Source organism: Mesoplodon mirus, assembly GCF_964341445.2.
Source record: "Mesoplodon mirus genome assembly, chromosome: 3".
In the NCBI taxonomy this organism is placed as follows: domain Eukaryota; kingdom Metazoa; phylum Chordata; class Mammalia; order Artiodactyla; family Ziphiidae; genus Mesoplodon; species Mesoplodon mirus.
In genome coordinates, this window is record NC_138978.1 from 170,882,456 (window position 1) to 170,906,023 (window position 23,568).

The following is a 23,568-nucleotide window of genomic DNA, read 5'->3' on the forward strand; positions in this document are numbered from 1 at the left end:
TTGTGTATCACGTAAGGTGTAGATTGAGTGAGGCTCACTTAGTTTCATATAGGTAGCTAATTGACCCAGCACCATTTGTTGAAAATACTTTCTTTCCCTCATTGAATTACTTTGGATTCTTAGTTAAAAAATCAGGTGACTGTAAAAGTATGGGTTTATTTCTGGATTGATATCATAACACTATCGAGTCTTTCATTCTATGAACAAAGCACATCTCTCCATTTATTTAACTCTAATTTCAACAGTATTTATAGTTTTGCATGCATAAGTCTCACATATATACCACTATATTTGTCTTTAAGTATATTATATTCTTCAAAGCTATTGTAAATATTGTTTTCTTAATTTTATTTTCCACATTTTGTTGTTAGTATTTAGACTTAAAGTTAAATTTTTGTACATTGGCCTTATATTCTGTGACCTTGCTGAATTTACATATTAGTTATAATACATTGAGGAGTTATGATTTTTCTATGCACATGATTATATCATCTGGGAATAAAGACTGTTTTATAGCTTCCTTTCCAACACGCATATCTTTATTTTTCTTGCCTTGTTTAATTGGCTGAGATCTCCAGTAAAATGTTAAATAGAAGTGTCAAAGTGGATATCTTTTTTATCAGCTCCAGAAATCTATCTTGAAACTTTAGTTAGCCAAATCATAAGCTGTGCATGCTTAGGGCCAGATTCTACGATGCTGGGCAAAGTACAGTCATTCTTCTGGGGGAAGAACGACTATCAAAAAGCTGTGAGCTAAAAATCCATCTCAGCTCACACAGGAGTGGAAAATGTTCAAGGTTTGACAGAAAGAATAGAAAGACCTTATAGAACAGCTTGAGAATCCAATAAAGGCTGAACCTAATTATTGAGATAGTTGGTGAATGGCTCTCTCAACTATAAAGAAGAGTTGGAACTGTCCCAGTTCAGTCATCCACCAAGCTATCTTTTGATGTTTTATTTTCCTTTCAAGGTAACATTCAATGATTACCTTAAACAGATGTCACATCTTGGGGATTAAGAGGTCCTCACTGAGATTCTGTAACATCCCACTCCCTTATACGTACCTATCTCCACTCTCAGTACATTAACTGAGGAAATGCTTAAACGCCTTTCTTAATATGAAGGCTGTAACCCCATGTTATGATTACTGAATAATATAGATGTAGCTCAGAGAAATATGAGTAGAAAATTTGGAAACCAGAATCAGAAATAAATATCTAATACATAATAAGAATCATTAGATTTGGGAAACATGTCCCAGAGAAAGTAGTGAAAACATTACCATAATTTAAGGTTAATTTAGTTCATAGATGTCCTAGAATACACACCATAGGAAGTAATTCTTTGGCCAGAGCAATAGAGAGGATGACTTAATGCTTTTTCTCAGTTTTGCATTACCACATTTTAAAAAATAATAAAGTAAAGAAAAACACACCAAAGGCAAAATTTGAGTTTTTGCCTTGCCAAGAATAGCAGGAAGATACTTATACTGTCACTCAAAGCATAAAAATACAGCAAACTGTAGTTCAAATCCATCATCTGCCCTTGATGCCAACTTTTTACCAGCCATATAGAGTCTGTCTGCCTTCTTTATCTCTTTGAACTATTTGGAAAGTAATTTATTTTTAGAACTTTGGACTGATGCTGGGCCTCAGTTATGTGCCTGCCTCTCCCAATGCGTTTGGGAATTGCATTGGCACACATAAAAAGAGTTCTAGGTTGGGTTAGCCTTTTTGGCTCTATCCAGTTAGGGGAAGCTATGGGTATAAAGAATCAAGGATAAAGAATCAAGGACAAAGAAGCACAGAGGTGAACAAGTTGATGCATCATTGTCTTTTTAGTTCACAATATACATGGTCTTTCTTTGCCATTTTATGTCTCACTGCACAGTAGTGCATTATAAACTTGTGGGGAGGTCAACGTATAGTCTTATAGTCTGATGACTTTTTTTAGAACTAGTCTTTAACTAAGTGTCTCTTATTTTGACTTGCAAAGTCATCAAACTTGAATGGATCATAAGAAGTCAACAGACTAAAATTAATAGGACACAGAAACTGGTCCAAATAAGTTGTCAAAATAAAGAGAGATCTAAAGCAGGTAATAGGATCAGGGCCACAAAGCCAAAAGATCAAAGGTTCAGAAGATGAGAAATGGAAAAAGCTAGTCAAGTGAGTAAAGGGGAATTGGGAAGGTGGCTAGAACAAACACTGGCAATAGAGAGCTATTATCTGGGGCTGGATTTTTACTTTCTCATACTAATATGAAAGTGGACCAAGATTAGAGCAAGCAGTTGTATTCAATTAAATTTAAGTGAGCTGATCTGACCTGGACTGAATTGGTATAAACTAATTGAACTAGATTAAAATAAGTTATATTGGATTGTACAATTCCCCTTTATAGAAACAGATAATTTTATACATAGACACATACATACAACTGTAAAATTCAGATAACACAGTGCTTTGTTTAAGTTGTTTTTACTCACGCCTTGGAATGGACATGAAAAAATTTTAAGTCTATCCTCTTTACCTGTAGGACCACATGTAAACTATATTAATAATGTAACAATTTATCTTCATTAAACACACATACACACAATCTATGTATTATGTATAGTTTTGGCCTTTTCAAAATACTTTTGTTCATTTTTAGGTATTATGAGAGGGAAAACCTGTACCCCTGCTTCTCCTTTCCATCTTAACCTGGTATAATGCTATATAGTGCTTCATGGTTAAAAAAAGTGATAATGTCATGAAGCACATCCTCTGATAACTTTTTCAGTGAGAGACTGTGTATGGTAAACTGTGTTTCCCCCTTCGGCTCTTAAATAATAATTAAGCTGACTGAAAAATTCTAGGTTTACTGACTTTCCTTTAACACTTTAAATATATTATGCCATTGTCTTCTGATATCTATTGTCCTGATTAAAACTCTGCTTTTAACTTCATTCTCATTTCTTTATATATAATCCTCAGTTTCACTGCATGTCTCAGTTTGAATGATAGTCATTATATGTTAGCCCTGGGTTTTTAATAGGCAGTGGCTTCATCAATCCATGGACGCTTAATACCAGGAATGACCTTAGAAGTCATTTTTGGAGGAGACAGATTATTCTTCTCTTCTGCTTCTTTTCCATCCCCTACTTCTGCCTTGGTCCATTCAGAAGAGGAAGTTCACCCACACTTTGACCTAATGTTTCCTTGCACTTGGATGGCTGAGACAAGTTGATTGTTATTACCCATGAGGTTAGTTATTTACGTAAATTTGGAATATGCTACCCAGATCCAGTCATGCTAGATGGGAGTAGGGAAAGGAAGGCCCAATATAGTCTCAAAGCCCAAGATGCTCTAGAATGACTTAATCAAGGAGCTCCACTCCTGAAATGCTGGCATATTATTTCCCATTTGGTTATTTAGCCTTGCTGAAATATCTCCTTCAACAGAGAACCCTGAGGTAGGAGTAGGGTGAGATTTGGATACCAAAACTTCCCACTGAAATCCTTAACAGCATTAAATTCATCTCCTTAATTTGATACAATACATGATAAAACTAAAGCCCAGAGAGGTGAAGTGACTTTGCCCAAGTAGAAAGTTAATTAGTGAAGCAGCAGAAAATAGAACTTTAATTTCCAGCTCAGGAATATTTCCAGGATCCAATGGTAAGTTTTTAACTTCTCTGTTTTTCTCAATCTCCTTCCTTAACAGAACAAAATTTACTTTTCTTTAAAAAAACACAACATGATTCTATTTTAGTACACAACCAAAATACAAAACACCATAGTAAATTAATGGCAATAAAATATAGTATTTCATTTGCATTGCATGGCAAATGGTTAACATCCTTAGTCATAAATGAGTTCTTAGTAACCAGTAACAAAGACATTGGTATACCAAGGGAAATGAAAAAAACAGAAGAAAATGAAATAGCACAAATGACTAATAAAGATTAAGCATATATGGAGATGACTGAGCTTAACAGTAACAGAAGAAAAGCAATTTCTTTGTAATATCATATTACCAAAGATTAAATATTTAACATTTGTACAGTTTTAGGAAACATACCCACATAAACACTGGGGGACAAGATTGATGAGGTCCTGTCTATATAGTAGGGGAAAATCTAGTGTGGACTCAAAACTATAAATTTTTGATATCCTTAGTCCTAGCAGTTCCAATTCATTGGAATTATTTAAACAAATTAGTTGGATAAATTTACAATTTATATATAAACCATGTTTACTGCATAGAAAATGTGTAGCTAATATATGGAGCCCCCAAAATGACTTGCATATTAATTTGGCGATAATGATTATGATGACTGAATAGGAAAACTGATGCCATTGCTTCTGCCACCATCTTCAGTAAAACCAAAAGACAGTCTTCGTAATGTTTGGAGATTCCTCATTGATGTGTTGCAAGGGACACTCCCTGTAGATCAGTAAAACAGGCTGAGAAGCCTCAAGTTTAAAGTGACCTAAAGGGTGATATTGGAGAGAATCGTAACCAGGCATGTTGACTGTTTTCATTGTTGCCATTGGACTAAATCTCAGGAGCTTGAACGATGGAGGCATGATTACATAGGGAAGCTCAGGATGGTGCAGTTTCAGTGCTTCATTTCAATGCTCCCATAAGTATTAAGTGCATATATTTAAAATTTCCACTTATCACAGGAAAATTTAAAATTGATTCATAAAAATTAATCTTTTTCAAGACTTCAAAGGACATGGAAATTTGTGGAGTATAAGATTTTATTTCTTAAATGCCTTTTTTCCTTCTCTAATTCTGCCACCTCCATCTATGTTATCCACTATTAATGAAATTTTGAGAACAGAATTTTCTGTACCACCTTCTCTACTAATGATCCTTTACACAAACTGCATTAATATGGAAAGAGCAGAGGTTTTGGAGTCAGGAAGAACTGGTTTGAATTCTGCTTCTATCGTTTACTAGCTCTGGAACCTCATGTTAATCTCTTTGAGTCTCAATTTTCTCGTTTATAAAAGAGGGATAAGAATATTCATCTCAAAGGGGTTCTTATAAAGTTACTATGAAACTTCTGGCATTGTGCCTGGCACACAGTAGAAACTAAATAAATATTAATTTTGTTATTATTATTATTAATTCTTTCATTTTAACACACTGACTTTTGCCCTATCCTGATATTCTTTTTTAAAATTTATTTCTTTTTAATTAAGTATAGTTGATTTACAATGTCATGTTAGTTTCAGGTGTACAGCACAGTGATTCAGATATAGATAGATAGATTCTTTTTCAGATTCTTTTCCTTTATATGTTATTACAAAATATTGAGTAAGTTCCTTGTGCTATACAGTAGGTCCTTACTAGTTATCTGTTTTATACATGTAGTGTTTATATGTTAATTCCATTCTCCTAATTTATCCCTCCCCCACCTTCCCCTTTGGTAACCATAAGTTTGTTTTCTATGCCTGTGGATCTATTTCTGTTTTGTAAATAAGTTCATTTGTATCTTTTTTTTTCATATTCTACATATAAGCAATATCATATGATATTTGTCTTTGGCCTACTTCACTTAGTATGATAATCTCTATGTCTGTCCATGTTGTGGCAGATGGCATTATTTCACTCTTTTTTATGGCTGAGTGATATTCCATTGTATATATATATATATATATACCACACCTCTTTATCCATTCGTCTGCTGATGGACATTTAGGTTGCTTCCATGTCTTGGCTATTGTAAATAGTGCTGCAGTGAACACTGGGGTGCATCTCTGGGTATATGCCCAGGAGTGGGGTTGCTGGTAACTCCATCATATGGTAGTTCTATTTTTAGTTTTTTAAGGACCCGCCATACTGTTTTCCATAGTGGCTGTACCAATTTGCATTCCCACCAACAATGTAGGAGGGTTCCCTTTTCTCCACACCCTCTCCAGCATTTTTTATTTGTAGACTTTTTGATGATAGCCATTCTGACTGGAGTGAGGTGATAACTCATTGTAGTTTTGATTTATATTTCTCTAGTAATTAGTGATGTTGAGCATTTTTTCATGTGTCTGTTGCCCATCTGTATGTCTTCTTTGGAGAAATGTCTATTTAGGTGTTCTGCCCATTTTTGGATTGGGTTGTTTGATATTGAGTTTTATGAATTGTTTGTATATTTTGGAAATTAAGCCCTTGTCAGTTGCATCATTTGCAAATATTTTCTCCCAATCTGTGGGTTGTCTTTTTGTTTTGTTTGTGGTTTCCTTTGCTGTGCAAAAGCTTTTAAGTTTAATTAGATCTCATTTGTTTATTTTTGTTTTTATTTCCATTACTCTAGGAGATGAATCCAAAAAGATGTTGCTGAAATTTATGTCAAAGTGTGTTTTGCCTATGCTTTCCTCTAGAAGTTTTATAGTATCTGGTCTGATATTTAGGTCTTTAATTCATTTCAAGTTTATTTTTGTATATGGTGTTAGAGAGTATTCTAATTTCATACTTTTACATGTGACTGTCCAGTTTTCCCAGCACCACTTATTGAAGAGACTGTCTTTTCTCCATTGTATACTCTTGCCTCCTTTATCATAGATTAAACAACAATAAGTGCATGGGTCTATTTCTGGGCTTTCTATCCTGTTCCATTGATCTATGTGTCCCTTTTTGTGCCAGTACCGTAGTGTTTTGATTACTGTAGCTTTATAGTATAGTCTGAAGTCAGGGAGCCTGATTCCTCCAGCTCTATTTTTCTTTCTCAAGATTGCTTTGGCTATTCAGAGCCTTTTGTGTTTCCATACAAATTGTAAAATTTTTTGTTCCAATTCTGTGAAAAATGCCATTGGTAATTTGGTAGAGACTGCATTGAATCTGTAGATTGCCTAGGGTAGTATAGTCATTTTAACAATATTGATTCTTCCAATTAATAAAATGGCATATCTTTCCTTCTCTTTGTGTCATCTTCAGTTTCTTTTATCAGGGAATAAACCTGCCTAAGGAGGCAAAAGGCCTGTACTCTGACATTCTTATTTTCCTTGAGGGAGCTCTTATCTTCATCCCATATTTATGTATGTGTGTGTTTAATGAAGTTAAATGGAACGTTTCTGAATAAAGATACATCTCACTTGCTGCTAGGGTAACACCTAGTACACTGTGCATGAAGACTGAGAAGTGGTGATTGATATTATTAAGTGATAAATGAACAGTTGACAAATCATAGCAAATCTAATGTAGAGGTAGTGCTAGTAGTTTGTTCATAACTTGTTAGTCTGCTACAGACCCAGCATGAGTCATAGCTCCTGAATGTCAGGCTCAAGAACATGGAGGCCAGCTTCCTCCTTGACCACACAGTATCAGAAGCCACTCATTAGCGTGACTATGTGAAGATGCTCAGCCACTGCATAATTAGGGTGTCTCTGTTCTCTTTCCCAAGTTTCCATCACGTCCCTCCACATTTCCCATTGTTGCATCATCCTGTGCTGCCTCTCACTGGACAGTCCCACAGGAATTCTGATGGCTTTCTGAAAAGTTGGGGATGGGATTAAACTATGAAGGTTTAAGGGATTTTGTTACACTTCCATTTAAATCATCAGAGGAAGAGAGCGTGGGATAGATGGGTGTTTTTTTTAAATTCAAGCCTGACAAGTTCATCCAATCTGACAGGATAACATTTCAATTCCAAACAGAAAAAAATATATTACTTACCCTCATGATTCTTGGGAAACAAGGAAAATATCTGCTTCTTGGATGGAGCCCATAAGATCCAAAAGCTACAGATGCTCAGGAAGCCAAAGTTGAAGGATGTTGTTGTTATTAGGAGGTCCAGTCAATGTACAACTCCAGAAACTTCAAGGGAGAAATGGGAATGGAAATTGTTGTTTCCCAAATGATAACATGGCTTCAGATTTTTAAAATATGTGACCATGAAATCCCTAAGCTTTGGTATGTTAGAAGGAGGCCTTCCTGGGCAATTTGAGCTTTGCATGAGAGAAAATAGAGAGCTCATATGAATATCGACTTTCAACTAAGATGGACCTGAATTCTTAATCTCAGATTAACATTTACTAGCTGATCAATTTCACCAAGTTACTGTCCATACATAAGCTTCAGCTCTGCATCTAAACATTGGAAATAGTTTATATCTATTTCACAGGGTGTTTATTTGTTTGTTTTGAGGATCATAGGAGCTCATGTGTATAAAACATTCATCACAGTGAATGGAACTTATTAAAGGCTCAGTAAATGGTAGCTTTTTTAGGTGTTGGCCAAGACACATATGCTTGCTGAGCTAAATTAACCAAATATTTAATAAACACCAACTCTGACCGAGACCCTTTGCATCAGATACCTTCTAGGCACAGAGATGATCTTGTTGTTCTATCTTTAAGATGCTCATGGTCAATATGTCTTGTCTTTGACCCTTTTGTTTTCATCTCCAAGACATCATAAGAGCAGAGATTTTATGTCTTATATTAACATTGCTATGGTCTAGAAGAGGGAATAAATTTAACAAATATTCACTGAGGATCTATTTGTCCCAGGTACTGTTTGTTGTAGGTATTTGGGATATATCAGTGGACAAATCAGTCAAAGTTCTCTGATGGACAAATGAAGCTACTTAATAATAATATCCAAAAACATGTCGTGAACCATTTTTTTGACCTGTGGATTGAAAATTTCCATGAAGAACAGAGCAATTTAGAAATAACTCTTCCCTAGGTAGTGTGATGCCACTTATAAGCCACCACCACAGATGCTGCATTTTGCAAGGTCACCAAGCTTTCTTACAGCTTGTATGAGAATGACATATGAGTGTGTGGTCTAAGAGAATGTCTGGCTCCTTTAGGGAGATGGGCTTCATACTGATGCAACTTAGGAGTCCTGGTCTCCCACCTATCAAATCACTTCATTGGTCCCCACCCTAGAAGACAACATGGAGTCAAGCATGGAGCCCTGGAGGTTAAGTGAACTCTCTCTGACCAGTAGGTGTGTATCTGCTGCTTTTCTAGACCTGCTCCCCTTGGGGACTGTGTGCCTCCTTCATCAAGAAATCTGCCAGCATTCACAATTGGAAAATAAACAGGCCAGCAGGTTCTGATTAACCCAAATTGGAACTATTCAAACAGTCACAAAAAGGGATCTTTTCCCCTGAAGGAATTTACATGTGAAGAGAGACTAAGATGGGAAATAAACATTTCTATAATGATTAAAGTTAATTGGCTTGAAAGGATGCCTCTGAAAGAAATGCTTTCTGGTTTTAGTTCCAATCTATTTCGGGACAAGCCTGTTTTTCATAAGATTGGTAACTGCAAACAGATACTGCCCTTTCATTGGAAACAGATGGTACAGGACATAATTAAAGAAGTATGCACTGGCATCTCAAATAACTGCTTTCAATTACAGCATTTCAAGAGTATTAAGGGGAAATATTTTAAACAAGACCACTGCAAAAATAGATTTTGTCATTAACTTTGAAATAATATTTGACTTAAGGCTGAAATTTCCATGTGCCAGGTCTGGATCTCACGGCTGATGCTGATTGGTGCAAAAGAAATTGAATCATTATGGTCCTATCATTCAGGGGAAAAATAAAAAAGACTTCTCATTTTTTTAATGCAGAGAAAAACTATTTTTTTCCCCTTCTGAAGACTTGTATTTTATTTTGCACTTGAATCTCAGTTCTATATTACAACTTTGAGGAGCTTTCATAGTGAAACCATCTCAATGTTAACTCCAAGCTTGTCTGTCCCTAATGTGGTTGTCTGTCTGTGTGTAGGCAGTGGGTACAGGCCTGCCCCCCACCATGAAGCATGTGTATATGCCCTGTAGCCCACGTTGTCATGTATACACTGAATACATTCATGCTGAGATCTATACATAAAACCCCCAAATTAGATAATATGCAAACTCGTCAGATTGCCTGGGCTGGTACATTCATAATCTGGGGTTTGCTTATTGTAATTTTTCTCATTAGGTAATTTTAGTGGAGACTATAAAAATTATAATAAGTTATATAACTTTGGCAAGTTACAAAATGCTTCACTTGTCCTTTTTTTAATATATTGGAACGATGTTTATTTCTCTCAATAAATACTTTCTTATTTATTGAGCATCTAACACATGACAGGTACTGTACCAGGAGATAAAACGATGAACAGATACAGTTGTTTACTTGCCCTCCTAGAGCTTATGATCAAATGGTGGATAGAAAGACAAGGGAACAATTGCAATATAGGATGGTAAATACTATGATGAAGGGTAGTCAGGGTGGCATAGAAACACTGAATAGGGGTACTTCACCCAAGAAGAGGCTTCTACCCTATTACCTTAAACTTGGGTTTAGAAACAGAAGAGTAAAGCAACTGTACAATACATCACCTTAGTGACTCAAACACATATACTTTTGGATGTACTAGTAGTTTCTAATGGTGAGAGCAGCAATCTGGCAGTTATGATGCCATTTATTAATCATCGATTGGTATTAATTAATCAACAAGCACGGCATAAATTTACTTTTTATTATATGTACACACACGTGTGCACACATGGGGAGAGAGGCACACAGAACACTCATGAACCATACCACTGACCACCCCCACCTGAAAGTTGCATGGGCTCTAAGCCCTGTCTAATTGTGGTGATGGGCTAGGTGTGAGCTATCCCTACTCTCACTCATTTGCCTTTACACTAATGGTCTGTGTTCTTGAGAAGGCTGGACAAAGGCTTGTGGTGAATAACAAGTACAAGAGCAAAATACTAATCAGCCCACACATCTATTTCCTCATCACATGAATAGTGAGTAGAATGTTGCAGTTGGATTTTTGGACTATTAAAATAATTTTTTGAGTAATTAAGCCCTTAAGAATCTTGGTAATTTCCTTCAAAACTATACTCAGTATTCAAATTCTCCATGAAGTCATTTAGATTAACCCCACCCAATAATTAACTTTTCCTCATTTTGACTACTCTCTGTAGTTTGTGGGTGTGTGCGTGCACGTGTGTGCACACACCCTATATCCTTTATTATTTATGGGGAGTAAACAGGCAATACCACAAATATTAATACTATTTGTTCAGTAAAATGCTATATAGATTGGTTCCCAAAGGATTATGAAGAAAATACAGCACAAAAAGTGATCATACTTTGATAAACCATAAGGAGAGAAAGTTTCCAATTTGAGGCAGGAAATGAAGAGAAGAGAGAATTCTGGACTCTGGCCAAGGGAGAAGTGGAAGGGATTTAGAACCTTGAATAATAATGTAAAGAGTGAAGGAAGAAAAATCATTTTAATAAAGTTCAAATTCTTCATGCAAAGCACCTTTTTTTAGGGTTGGGGTGATTCAGGTTTGTAGACTAATTGACCCCAATCCTTCCATTTTCCCTGCATCTATATACACTTACCACAAGCTTATTGTGGATGGAGCGTATTTCCCTGCTTCTTAGACTTTGGGCTTGGCCACATGACTTGCTTTGACCATATGGGTAGGAGTGATAGGGGCCAATTCCACACCTAGGTTTTCAGAGGCCTCACATGCTTCTTCTTGCTTCCTTTTGCTTCTGCTCCTTCTATGAGAGAAGTATGGCTTGGCTAGCTCTCTACCCCAGGACGATGAGAGACACATGGAGCAGAGCCACCCCAGCTTGCCTACAGACCTGCAGTAAGAAGCAGGCGCACCCAGCTGAGCCCAGCTCAGCCAACCCACAGACCCGTGAAAAAAAAAAAGATTGTTCCTTTAAGCCACTGAGTCTTGGAATCGTTTCTTATTCAGAAATATTGTGTCAAAGGTAATTACTGCATTGCAAAAGAAATGGTGTTGTCTAGAGGGAGGAAGAGAGTGGAGCTGGAAATGGGCATCCTTTTCTGGCTGTCGTCCCCTGGTTCTCCATAATCTATGGAGAGACAGCTGTCAGGCAATGGCTGGTCTGCCCAGTGGTTGACTGCCTTCCTTGAATAGGTGAAGTTCATGTCTTGCTTGCTTAGCCAAAAACTCTGCTCTTTAAAATTCAGAGCAAGTTCACCTAGTTTGAGGGGTGGGAGGCTATTATTTCTGGTCCATATATCTTCACTAGTTTGCTGAAAGGTATTAAGCCCAGGACATTGTTTTTCTACATGTCTTTTCCACAAGTAGAGAGTAGTCTTACCCTTACTTTGCTCCAACTTTCTCTTGATTGAACTCCCAAAACACTTAACAGCTTCTAAATGTAGCAGTGGGTGACTCCTGCTCTTTTCCTATTTAAATTCCTTCTTCCAGTTCAATTCAAGGGCCACCACACTGAAGCCTTCAAGCAGGATGGCTTTATGGAAGAAATGTAGAAAGATCTAATTTGTTGCTGAGAACTTCATAAGGCAACATACATAAGAACTAGTGTGGCCTTACCCAAATGAGCTCCTTACCTCTATTGAGTTTTATCATAAATTTTAAAAAATAAATCTCACCCATTATTTTGATATTTTCCTCTTTCTGAAAATATTAAACTCTTCCCAAGAGATTACCTGGGGCTAAGGAGGGCAAATCTCTGTCTCAGTCACACCAAAGGCTTGTAGAAAGTTTACTCAAAAGTTTTCATGTGGCAAGCTATCTAGGTCCTACTGATGAGACAAGTCATACAAGTTGAAAAAAAAAAAAGAAAAGGAAAAAATCCTTTTTTTAAAGACTATGAGAAAAGCATTATTTTGTGCTATTTAGAGAAGCTTGGGAGATTTGTTTTTCCTTTGGTAAATGCCACAAAGGAGACGTTTCTCATGAAAACTTAACTGATAGAAAGACAGTAGCATGGTGAGGGATGGCCTCTGGGAATAGTTATGGGAGAGAGCTTGGAGCCAGGATCAGCAATTATGAGACACCAAGGAAAAAAGCAGAGGTTGTGTAGACATAAAATATTCCAAAAGCAATCATGGAAGTGGAATGAGAGGAAGAAAGAGAGTAAATGCTTTAAATAAAAGTAGTTCTCACCATACAAAACCCAACAGCATTCACATCTGGTATAGCAGAATTATACTTGACTAGGACATATCCTTGAAAATATATTAAAAACTTGGATATATGCATAAAACTATACTGGACAGAGAGAACTGGAATTTGAATCCTGGACTTACATTTACAATTTGAGTGATCTTGAGCAATTTTTCTACAGCTTTGAATTTATTATATGAAAAATGGAAGTCATGAAAAAACATGTGTGGAATTGCCTAGCATATATAGTAAATGTTTAAAATGTATTTGTTGAATCTAAATAATACAACCAATTCTACACTAGAAGCAAGAGTTCGTATTATGGCCAACTGAACTTGAAACATAATGCTCAGACCTCAGATTTCTCAAGATCAGTCATTTGACAGCATCAGGAGAAGATGATAGAGTTCTATTACAGAGCTGAAAACACATGATATGAATTCACTGAGTCCCTAAGTGAATTTAGCACTTTGGTAGGCACTCAGTGCAGTGGGGAATGAGAGTTAGGTGGTAGGAGAGGAGAATAAAAAAGAAGACCTATTGGATACTGCTTCTCTCAGTCAAGTTTAGACTTCAGATATGTGTGGCTGAGAACACAAGCTTTGGGGTCAGACTTGCTCTCAAATCTTGACTTTGCTTGTATGACCTGGGTCTAGTTGTTCAAAGCCTCAGATTCCCCATCCATAGAATGGGAACAAAGATACTTATATTGCAATGCCATTTAAGGATTACAGATAGTTTATGAAAAATGCCTAGCAGTTAGTAGACATATGATACAGGGCAGCTATTGTTACTTAAAAGGCCATAGCTCTTTCAGAGCAGAAACTGGACCTCATGAATCTTTGTATTCTTCATTGTGTTTAGCTCAATGCCTGTCATATATTAGGTATAATAACTCTTCATTGAATGGATGAATAACCAAAACATCTTGTTTAATGTTCTTGCCTTTTGCCCTAATTGCCATCAGATGGAGCTTTTGCCTGGTTTGAGGGGGGTTTTTTGCCCTTACAAGACCAACATCACCACCTTTGACTTCAGAGCATATCTCCAAGACAGAAGAACTACAATAGACATAAACTGGCTGGCTGGGGTGCTTGCCTATTAATGGCACATTCAGATTCCACCTAAACATTGGTCATACCTCTGGTTTTGGACTCAGTCCTGCATTCATTTCCCAGCGCCATTATGTCTGACAAGTCACTTTGGGAAAGTTAGTTACCTCTTTGAACTTAATTTCCTCATTCATAAATAATGACCTTAACGGTTGATGTGAAGATTAAATGAGACAGCATATGTATAATGCCAGACACATAATAGGCAGCACAAGATTTGAAACTGAATATATGACAACAAAGCTCAAGTTCCTTATATTACATCTGATTTCCAAAGGATTTTAGGTTTCTTAAAGAAAGGAGTCATATCTTGTTCAGAATCACTTTGCATATACCTTGGTGCCTAGCATAATGCAGGGCAAAGAGTAGTATGTAATCAAGACTTGTGGAGCTGAATTGCTTCCAACTGTTAACCATACTCTAAGTGAATCAAGAACATTTCTTTAGGAAAATGTGCCTTTGGACACAAGGAACCATAATTGATTCACAAAAACAAGGAATACCAAAGAAACTTTCTTTCCCTTCTTAAAATTATTAAAATGGTTGTTTGGAGAAAAAAACAGACATCACACTCTTTCATTTTAATAAGTCTTTAGGCAGTTAAACACTTAAGATGCTTTTACATGCAAGTAACTGAAAACCCAAATCAAACTGGCTTCAAAAGTAAGCACATTTATTGGCTTACATGCTTGGAAGTGTATGTCAGAATTGGTTGATCTAGCAGTTCAACAACGTGATCAAGGATCCAGGTTCCTTTTGTCTCTCTATTTTGATAACAGTGTCAGCTTCTTTATGGATGTAAGTTGTTCAGCAGTAAAAAATAGGCTACATGTTTCCTTATTCATTTCTGGAAAGAGAAAATGAAAGAGAGCATGCCACTCATGAGGTTTGCACTTAATTTTTCCCTTCATCACGTTCCCACTTCTTAAACAGTAATTGTCATCAATGAAATGCTATGCACTGATAGGCTTAGCTTAGGAATCCTGGCAAGGGATATGGTATTAAGACTGGAGTTAAGGTCAACTCTTCATGCACCATCCAGGTGGTGGGAAGGTGCTAGAGTCAACTGTCTGAATCATGAAAATTCAAACCTTCTTTTCAGGGCCATGGTCTCTACGAAGGGAGCACATTCCATTCTCCATGCCAGCTGTGATGACCAGTTCTTGCTGACTGTCATCTGCTATGGGCTTGGCATTCTCTGCCTGCTTATGGTCAGATGCCAAAAAAATAAGAAACATAACTGAAGGAAGCTCATGAGCCAATATAGTGCCAGAGGCGGGAGAGGAATTTCTTAACAGCTGGAATAATCCTTAGCTCAAACAATCTTTAAGAAAGAGAATAAACAAAAGCAGAACTCAATATGGCAGACATTCATTGTTTACCTAGCACTGGGGACTGGGCAGGCCCTCTGGTGGTTAGGAGAATAATAAATACATGGAGACAAGGTTCTGGCCTACAATAAACTTTAGAGTTTAGAGTGGAATATTTGTAACACACACACACGTGCACACACACATACACACACAGTACTTGAGAAATGTTCAGAACAGCATCCAAGACAGTAAAGGGGGTGACTGGACAATATGACATCCAGAAATGTATTACACACAGTCTACCCTCCCACTCACCCTCCTAGCCTGTCCTAACCTCTCAATTCACTTCAACACTGATACTCTCTCTGCCCTATTAGAATTTACTTTCTTAAGTCAATTGACTCTCCTAAATATTCCATGTAACCTCAGCTTGCTGTCTGTTGAAGTCATCTTTTTAACAAAATTTTATTGGTATAAAAATTATACATCACTCTTAATCCTACCACTCACATATAACCACCATTAGCATAGTGGTGTGTATTCTCTCAGTTTTTTCTATGTGTATTCTTCTTTTTTTATTTTTACGGTACACGGGCCTCTCACTGCTGTGGCCTCTCCCATTGTGGAGCACAGGCTCCGGACGCGCAGGCTCAGCGGCCATGGCTCACGGACCCAGCCGCTCCGCGGCATGTGGGATCTTCCCAGACCGGGGCATGAACCCGTGTCCCCTGCATCGGCAGGCGGACTCTCAACCACTGCGCCACCAGGGAAGCCCTATATGTATTCTTTTCTTTCACAAATTTACAGGGTTTTCACTTGCCATTCCTAAAACACTACTTATTTACATATGTAAAGATCTGGAAGGATATATGAAAAATTGGTAACTGTGGTCTTCTCTGGAAAAGGAAGGGTGTTGGCACTTTTTTTTAATTCTATGCACGTCTATGTTATTATTTTAAACAACAAAGACGTATTTAGGTAAATTAGTAAAATTTCTAAAAGGGAAAAGTAAAATCTCTACTTCCTATGCAGTTACCAATAAAAAGTACCTGTTCTTTCACTCTGATTTATCACAGTAGTCCTCATCCTTGGGGGCATGGCAAGAAATGAAAGCATTCAGTCTTGATCCTAAGCTTCTTTTATTTCTGGAGAGGAATAAGAAAAGAATAATGAGAAAGAGGAGCCTTGATTTTCTGCTACAGCTCCAGAGTGCTTAATAATCAAAAGAGCAAGTATCAGGGGATAAAGAACACTCCAAGTCGGGAAAGGGATTTTCTCAGCAGCTTCTCAGAGGAAGGAGTTTTTGTGTAGAGAAAGCAGAACTGGCTGGAAGTGAGGATACATGAGTTTTAGTTCCAGTTCTGTGAACACACAGATCTGTGAAACTGCAGGAGTCATGGTGTCCCTCTTGGCTTCAGTTTCTTACCTTATAAAAGAACTCATTTTAGAATATTTTAAAATTGAAAATTATTGAGGATGCTAAATTTTTTAACCTTGCCAAGCAAGTACAATGAAAAGGAAAAAGGAAACCAACAAACTGCAAACCAAGAACTGTCATCAAACTCCATCATCATTTCACAAATGAAAGGACACATTAGCAGCAAAAATGTAAGGACACAATCTCACCTTTTAAAAATTAGCTTTATGTTAAAAACTCCCCAAATTTGCCCTTATTTGTCTCTTTCCTCCATGGGCAAGTACACATTCGCCATGGACTGCATTTGGGAACCTCAGCAGTAAGCTCTCTCACATTCCCTTCTGGTGCTATCATGCTGGCATGCTGTGATCCTGAGCCTGACCCCAGATAGCATACTGGATGTTGGATGGCAAATTCAGGGACTCAGGGAAAGTAGAAGCCACACTGCAGAGCAGAGATATTCAGCGCTGGGAAACTAATTATTATTGAACAACTGCTATATGCCAGGAACTCCTCTGTGTGATAGAATCCCATAGAGAACAAAACAAACACAAGAGCTGCCTCCAGGGAACTTATGTTGTTAAGAGAACCAGATTATTAACAAAGACACAGCAAATACATAGTGTATCACATGGCCTTAGATACTATAGAGAAAAACAAAGCATGGTCAGTCTGATAGGTAGAGTCACTCAAGTGTGAAAAGCTATCAGAGAAGGTCTCCCAAAGCAGACACTAGAAGGAAAGGCAGGAAGTGTGCCATGTAGACGTCTAAGGGAAGAACTCCTTTCATAGAGATAATGGTAACTACAGATGCCCTTAGGCAAGAGTGTGCTTGATAGCATTGAGGAACAGCTATGCACAGGGTAAGAGGAAAGAAAAGGAAATCACAAGTAGTTGAGGACAAGAACATACAGGACCTTACAAGCTCCAGCAAGGACTGACTCTTCTCTGAGTGCATGGTGAGCTATCAAAGGGCGTTATGTAGAGGAGCGACATAGTTGACTCATGTTTTCATAAAATTGCTCTGCTATTGTATAACGAGACTCTGTGGACAAAAGTAGAAACAGGGGATCCAGATGATGCTATAATTTCAGTCTGGGCAGTGAAGAAGAATATTTTATAACAGAAAAGAGAGATACCCCCGTGGTGGTGTTGTGGCTGTTGTTTTTTTTTTGTTGTTGCTGCTGCTATTTTAAGGGTGAGGGAAATAGGGAAACAATATGGTACTCAGTGGGAGGAAGGCTAAGATTTGGAAACACATATCTAAACCAGTATATGTCTATATATTCCCTCTCTATATAAATCTGTATATATATATATAGATATAGATATAGATATAGATTATGTGTATATATAGAGAGAGTTATCTATCTATCTATCTATTTATCTCTCTATCTATCTTCTGTCTACAGGTTACTAAATAAATTCTTGTCGTTTAGTTCCCTCCAAACTAATGCTTTCTAATTTTAGGTTCTTTAAGACTTTTACTTTTTACTTTTATTAACTAATCATTATATATATTCCATGGGAACCCTGTGTATTAGTCCAGAAGGACTAGGTTATGGGTCAGTGACAAACAAACCTCAAAATTTTAACAATTTAACATCATAAAAGTATATATCCAATGTGAATTAGCAGGCAACTGATCCTCTTGGTTACCCAGAGACCAGACTGAGAGAAGCTTCATCTCAACATTTGGATCTATAATTGCTGAGGTAGGAAAGGATTCATGAAAAATGCTGTACTGGATTTGAAAGCTTCTGCCCAGAAATAACACACACTGTTTTCCCTCATATGTCACTGGTGTAAGTCACATGGTCATGCCTCACTTCATTGAGGCAGGAAAATGTAGTTGTACCATGTTCCTGAAAGACTGAGAAGTGGAAAAAAAATTGAACCGTCCTAATGACTCCCATAATCTGGCTTGCTATTTCTGATTGGATCTCAGAGTTTCCTTGCTTTCACCATTCCATTTGCATAGGTCTTCCCTGTTTATCTTAATTGGAATATTTATGACCTATAAACTCCCAAATCACTTATGCCACTCATACGACATTGCACATTACCTTATATTGTCATCATTTTTGTACAGACACACAAGTGGCATGTGCTGTTCTCAGTGCCACCTACCTTTTCCTTTACCCCACTAGGTTGGTCTTCGCAGCCAGGAAATCAATCCAAATAGGTCCTAGGGTAATTATCTTGCCTGAAGATAAAAAAACAGAGATGCCTGTTTCCTTTAGACTCCTTCTGTTCTTTGATAATATGCCTCTTATTTCCCACCTGCCATGCCCACTAGGCTTTTCAATAAATGTGGCAATGGCAGCAGATTTTCTCTGCTGCTGAAGCCAAACCAAAAGTTAACTTCATGTGCTTGCTAGGAATGGAAAAGCAATAGCATTGAGTGTTTCATTGTTAGATTAATGCATTAGTGAGTGACAAGGTGCCATCTTGAGCAGTAGTGATAGGTTTCCAACTCTGAGGACGTTCTAAAACTGTTTTTAGAAAGAAATTGTTTTGAGTTTCCAGGTCAGGGAATAAGATCCACATGTCATCTCACTATCAGAGTATCAAACTCTGATTTTTCTTTCTTTCTTTTTTTTTTTTTTTTTTGCGGTACGCGGGCCTCTCACTGCTGTGGCCTCTCCCCGTTGCGGAGCACAGGCTCCGGATGCGCAGGCTCAGCGGCCATGGCTCACGGGCCCAGCCGCTCCGCGGCATGTGGGATCTTCCCAGACCGGGGCACGAACCCGTGTCCCCTGCATCGGCAGGCGGACTCCCAACCACTGCGCCACCAGGGAAGCCCTGATTTTTCTTTCTTGACATCTCAGAGATTATGACTATGTAGAAATGACAAGGACAGGACAGTGTATAGCTGTTGAAGCCCCACAAATGGAACCACCTTTGTTAACTTTTTAAAGCAATTATCTGGCTTATTAAAAATAATGTCTCCTCTTAATTAAGTGAGAGATATTAGAGATTGCTATTTTTTTTCTTTCAGCAGTCCCATAAAAGGAGAGTGAAGGAACATGAAGGAACAATAGAGCAAATGCCAAGATAGAGAATAATCAGATCAGGTTTTAAAATAGAAACCCATCTATTAGCTACGAGTGAAAACAACCTTTCATTTGCTTTACTAAACAGGAGGCTTCTTGAAAGTTGGGATTGGTTTTTATTTTTCTTTCTTTCTCATACTTCAATCAACATGGTGCATTGCCTAGAGGAGGCAAAAATAAACACTTGTCTAGTGAACAACAAAAAATTGTATCGGGCTTGCTTCGTCTATCCAACAGGTGGCATTGTTGATTTATAAATGGCCTTAGGACCAGCACAGCGGCTAAGCAACCACCAACGTCGGTTTTGTCATTGCTGTTTTTGTTTTTGTTTTTTTTTAAATTACACCTGTTGTTAAAGAATAGGACAGATGTGAGGAGCACAAATATCCCTCTTTTCAGAACCACTTTGTTTTTGAGAAGCCATATATGGCTGATGAGTCATTTTAATTATAGAGCATTAGTAAATGATAAGAAATATCTAAAGTTCCCCCTTTTGATTCCGCTGGATGAACCGTGGAGGAATTCCTTTATCTTCTCTTCATTCTGTTAGTGCCAATTTAACCATGACTCATACCACTTGAATTTACACATTAATTCACTAAATCACTTATGTATTGAAACAGACTTTGAGTTTTGTGCTTATTATACAAAGCTAGAAAAGGACAGAGCTACAAAAGAAAAATGAGACCCTATCTTTATTGTCTAAGATATTTGAAATCTAATTAGGAAAATTAAAAATATATATAAATCCAACTAGTAATACTTCAGACAAGATGCTCTTATGTTGGGTACTAATAGTCAAAAATAAAAACTAACATTTAATGAGAATTTACTGTGTGCTAGATGCTGTTCTAAGCATTTATTTGATCCTCATAAGAACCCCTATAGAGTAGGTACTATTCGTATCCTCATTTTATCAGTGAGGAGACTTGAGACCTGCGGGATTTAAGTGGCCAGGTCATGGCAGGTAGTGTGACCCCACTTATAATAGCAGCTGATACTGAGTACTCACCAGTCGTCAAGTAAGTGTTTACGCCCTTTGCGTGCATTATGTTAGTTAATTTTCATGCTAACAATTTCAACTAAGTATTAACCACTATCTTTATGTTACTTTTATTTCCTGTAGGAGTTTACTAGCCTTTCTTAACAAAATACAAATTCATTTACCTCTCTATTGCTTGAAGTAAACACAGAGATTTATGCAAATATGGATTTATTAATTTAACTTCAGACCTGACTAGGCTCCAGAATGCAAGTAATTTACTAAACATCATGAGAGTGTGCATTTTTTCTCATAAGGTACATCAGTTCCATTTCATCCAGCATTTTAGTAGAAATTAAAAATATATATTTGTAATCTTTGTTGCCTTCTCTTCGGATAAAAAAAAAATCTGTTTTCAGCTGTGGGAAGAGTGGCCAAATGACTGATGAGGACTACTGAAATTTCATGCATTTTGATTCACTAATATACCACAAAGCCTTTAAAATAGGGAAATTACATATATACATATGCTAATCTTTTTCTATCTTCAACAAACAAACAAAACCCCATAAATTCCAACAATCTATAGCCTTTCCTTCGATCCAAAAAAAAAAAAAAAGAAAAATAGGAATGAGGAGTGGGGGGTTGAGGGGAAACAGCAAAAAATAAGGGAGATACATTTCTAATCATGGTATAGGTTAGCAAGGACCTGTAAATATAATGATCTTATTTAGAAATTTACCAAATCCTTTTTTTTTTTTCTTTTTAAAATAACAGTTTTGGGACTTCCCTCGTGGTCCATGGTTAAGACTCTGTGCTTCCATTGCAGGGGGCCCAGGTTCAATCCCTGGTCAGGGAACTAGGATCCCTCACGCTGTGCAGCATGGCCAAAAGAATAAAAAATAAAAATGAAATAAAAGAACAGCTTTATTGAGATATAATTCACATATCGTAAAATTCCCCCATTTTAAATTATGTAATTTTAATAGCTCATTTTCTGAACTTACAAGAGGTTTTCTCAATGTTGAGTAATGGGAAATTCTGGTTAATATTTCCCACAGATACTTATTAACTCAATACAGCTGAATTTCAGGATTCCTAATTAGGCACCTGGCCTCTTTACATGCAGGCCAAAAATATTTTATTTTTAAAGGGAGGTGAATAAGTGTTACATGTATACGTTTTACATTTCTACTAAAATACTGGTAGAAATATTACTGATATCCCTTGTTGCAAATTAGACCTATAATGAATTGACAGAATTCTGTAGTTTGTCTGAAATTAAATTAATACATAAATGTTTGTCCAAACTCAAATCAGCCTTCAAAGAATGAAACTTTTGTGTGTGTGATTCCCAGACTTATTTTCAAAGGGTTGAGAGACAATGCTTTTATATTTGTTCTTTACAAAAAGGAAGGAGAAAAAACTTGCATATAATTTTAGACTCACATGAGGGAAAATCCGTGGCTCCCTAGATTGCATCATGTTATATAAAACCTATTCCCAACTAAGTACAGCACTTAAATAAATTGCAGAGTTAAAACGGTAGCGTTAACTAAAGAAATTTTTTAAATGTCAGAGCAATTTCCTCACCATGTTGGATAAAGATATTTTATGTACATTAAATGTATGGGAAGGGAAAAAAAGATTTATTTTTGCATGATTGTTAAGCATCCCATAAGTTTAATTGCTCTATTTTCCAATCAGAGGGTACTAGTTTTCAGGGTATAAAACATATAAAATATTGCCTTGTTGGTTTTCTCTGTTCTCTGGAAGAACCCTAAAACCAAATCGAGTTTTATTTCTTACTGCTAGGAATATCCTCCAGACGAGTTTCCAGATACATCCTATGACAAATTGTATATTCATGAGGCAATATGTAATGAGAAAGAGGAGATTTTGAGTGTGCATTTCAACAATGTCCTTCTGAAAAGTTAGAAAGAAGGCTCATGCCCCAAGTGGCAAATTATGGCATTCTTACACTCTCTTGGTTGGAAGGAGATATTCCACAAACTTCCTGGAAGTCACTTGTGTAATTTGTGTTAAAAGAAACTTTAACCAAGTGCAAACTCTTTGACCTTGCAAGTCTACCTCAGAGTTTATCTTAAAGAAACAAATGGACATTTGTACAGGGATATATGTACAAGGATATTCAACACAATGTTGTTTATAGTAACTAAAAATTCAAAATAACCCAGTGTCCATCAATAGAGGATTGATTAAATAAGTTATATCCATCCATACAACATAACACTATAAAACAACTAAAGGGGAAGATATTTGTTAACATGGAGAATGTTCATGGCATGATTTTGAGTGATGAAAGAAGGTTACAAATGTTGATACCTTCGCAGAAAGAAATATGAATTTATACATGTGTACATATATGAATAGAAATAACCAAAATAGTTACATACTAAAGTGCTAACCATAGTTTTGTTTAGATAGAATTATAGATTATTTTCTTCTTAATTGTTTATTGTGCTTTCAGAATATACATTAGTATATTTATGTATATATGTGTGTTTATATATCTTCAGAAAAATAAAAGAAAGCTATTTTTATTTTACAAACACACAGCAAACAAAACAAAACACAACACAAAAAACTGAGTTCTTGGAAATAATAAGCAAGCCCTGGTAACCTAACTGTTCAGCCAATAGCTTTAACTCTTAATTTAACACACAGTTTTGAGTAAATATTATGTACAAGGCACTATATTCCTAATTCCTTCTTTAGCTCTTCAACATTCTGCCTCCCTTCCCATCCTATTCTTCTTC

General features: G+C 36.8%; 1 protein-coding gene across 1 annotated transcript in view; it reads right to left on the reverse strand.

Moving 5' to 3' along the window:
• The window catches only part of MROH9 (maestro heat like repeat family member 9), a gene marked incomplete at both ends in the record, with an annotated part of 197,252 nt that overhangs the window by 143,216 nt on the left and 30,468 nt on the right, over positions 1 to 23,568 (reverse strand). The window contains one exon of the mRNA XM_082612264.1: positions 15,112 to 15,222. Within this exon, the coding sequence (XP_082468390.1) occupies positions 15,112 to 15,222 (111 nt within the window). The remainder of the gene's footprint in view (positions 1 to 15,111; positions 15,223 to 23,568) is intronic.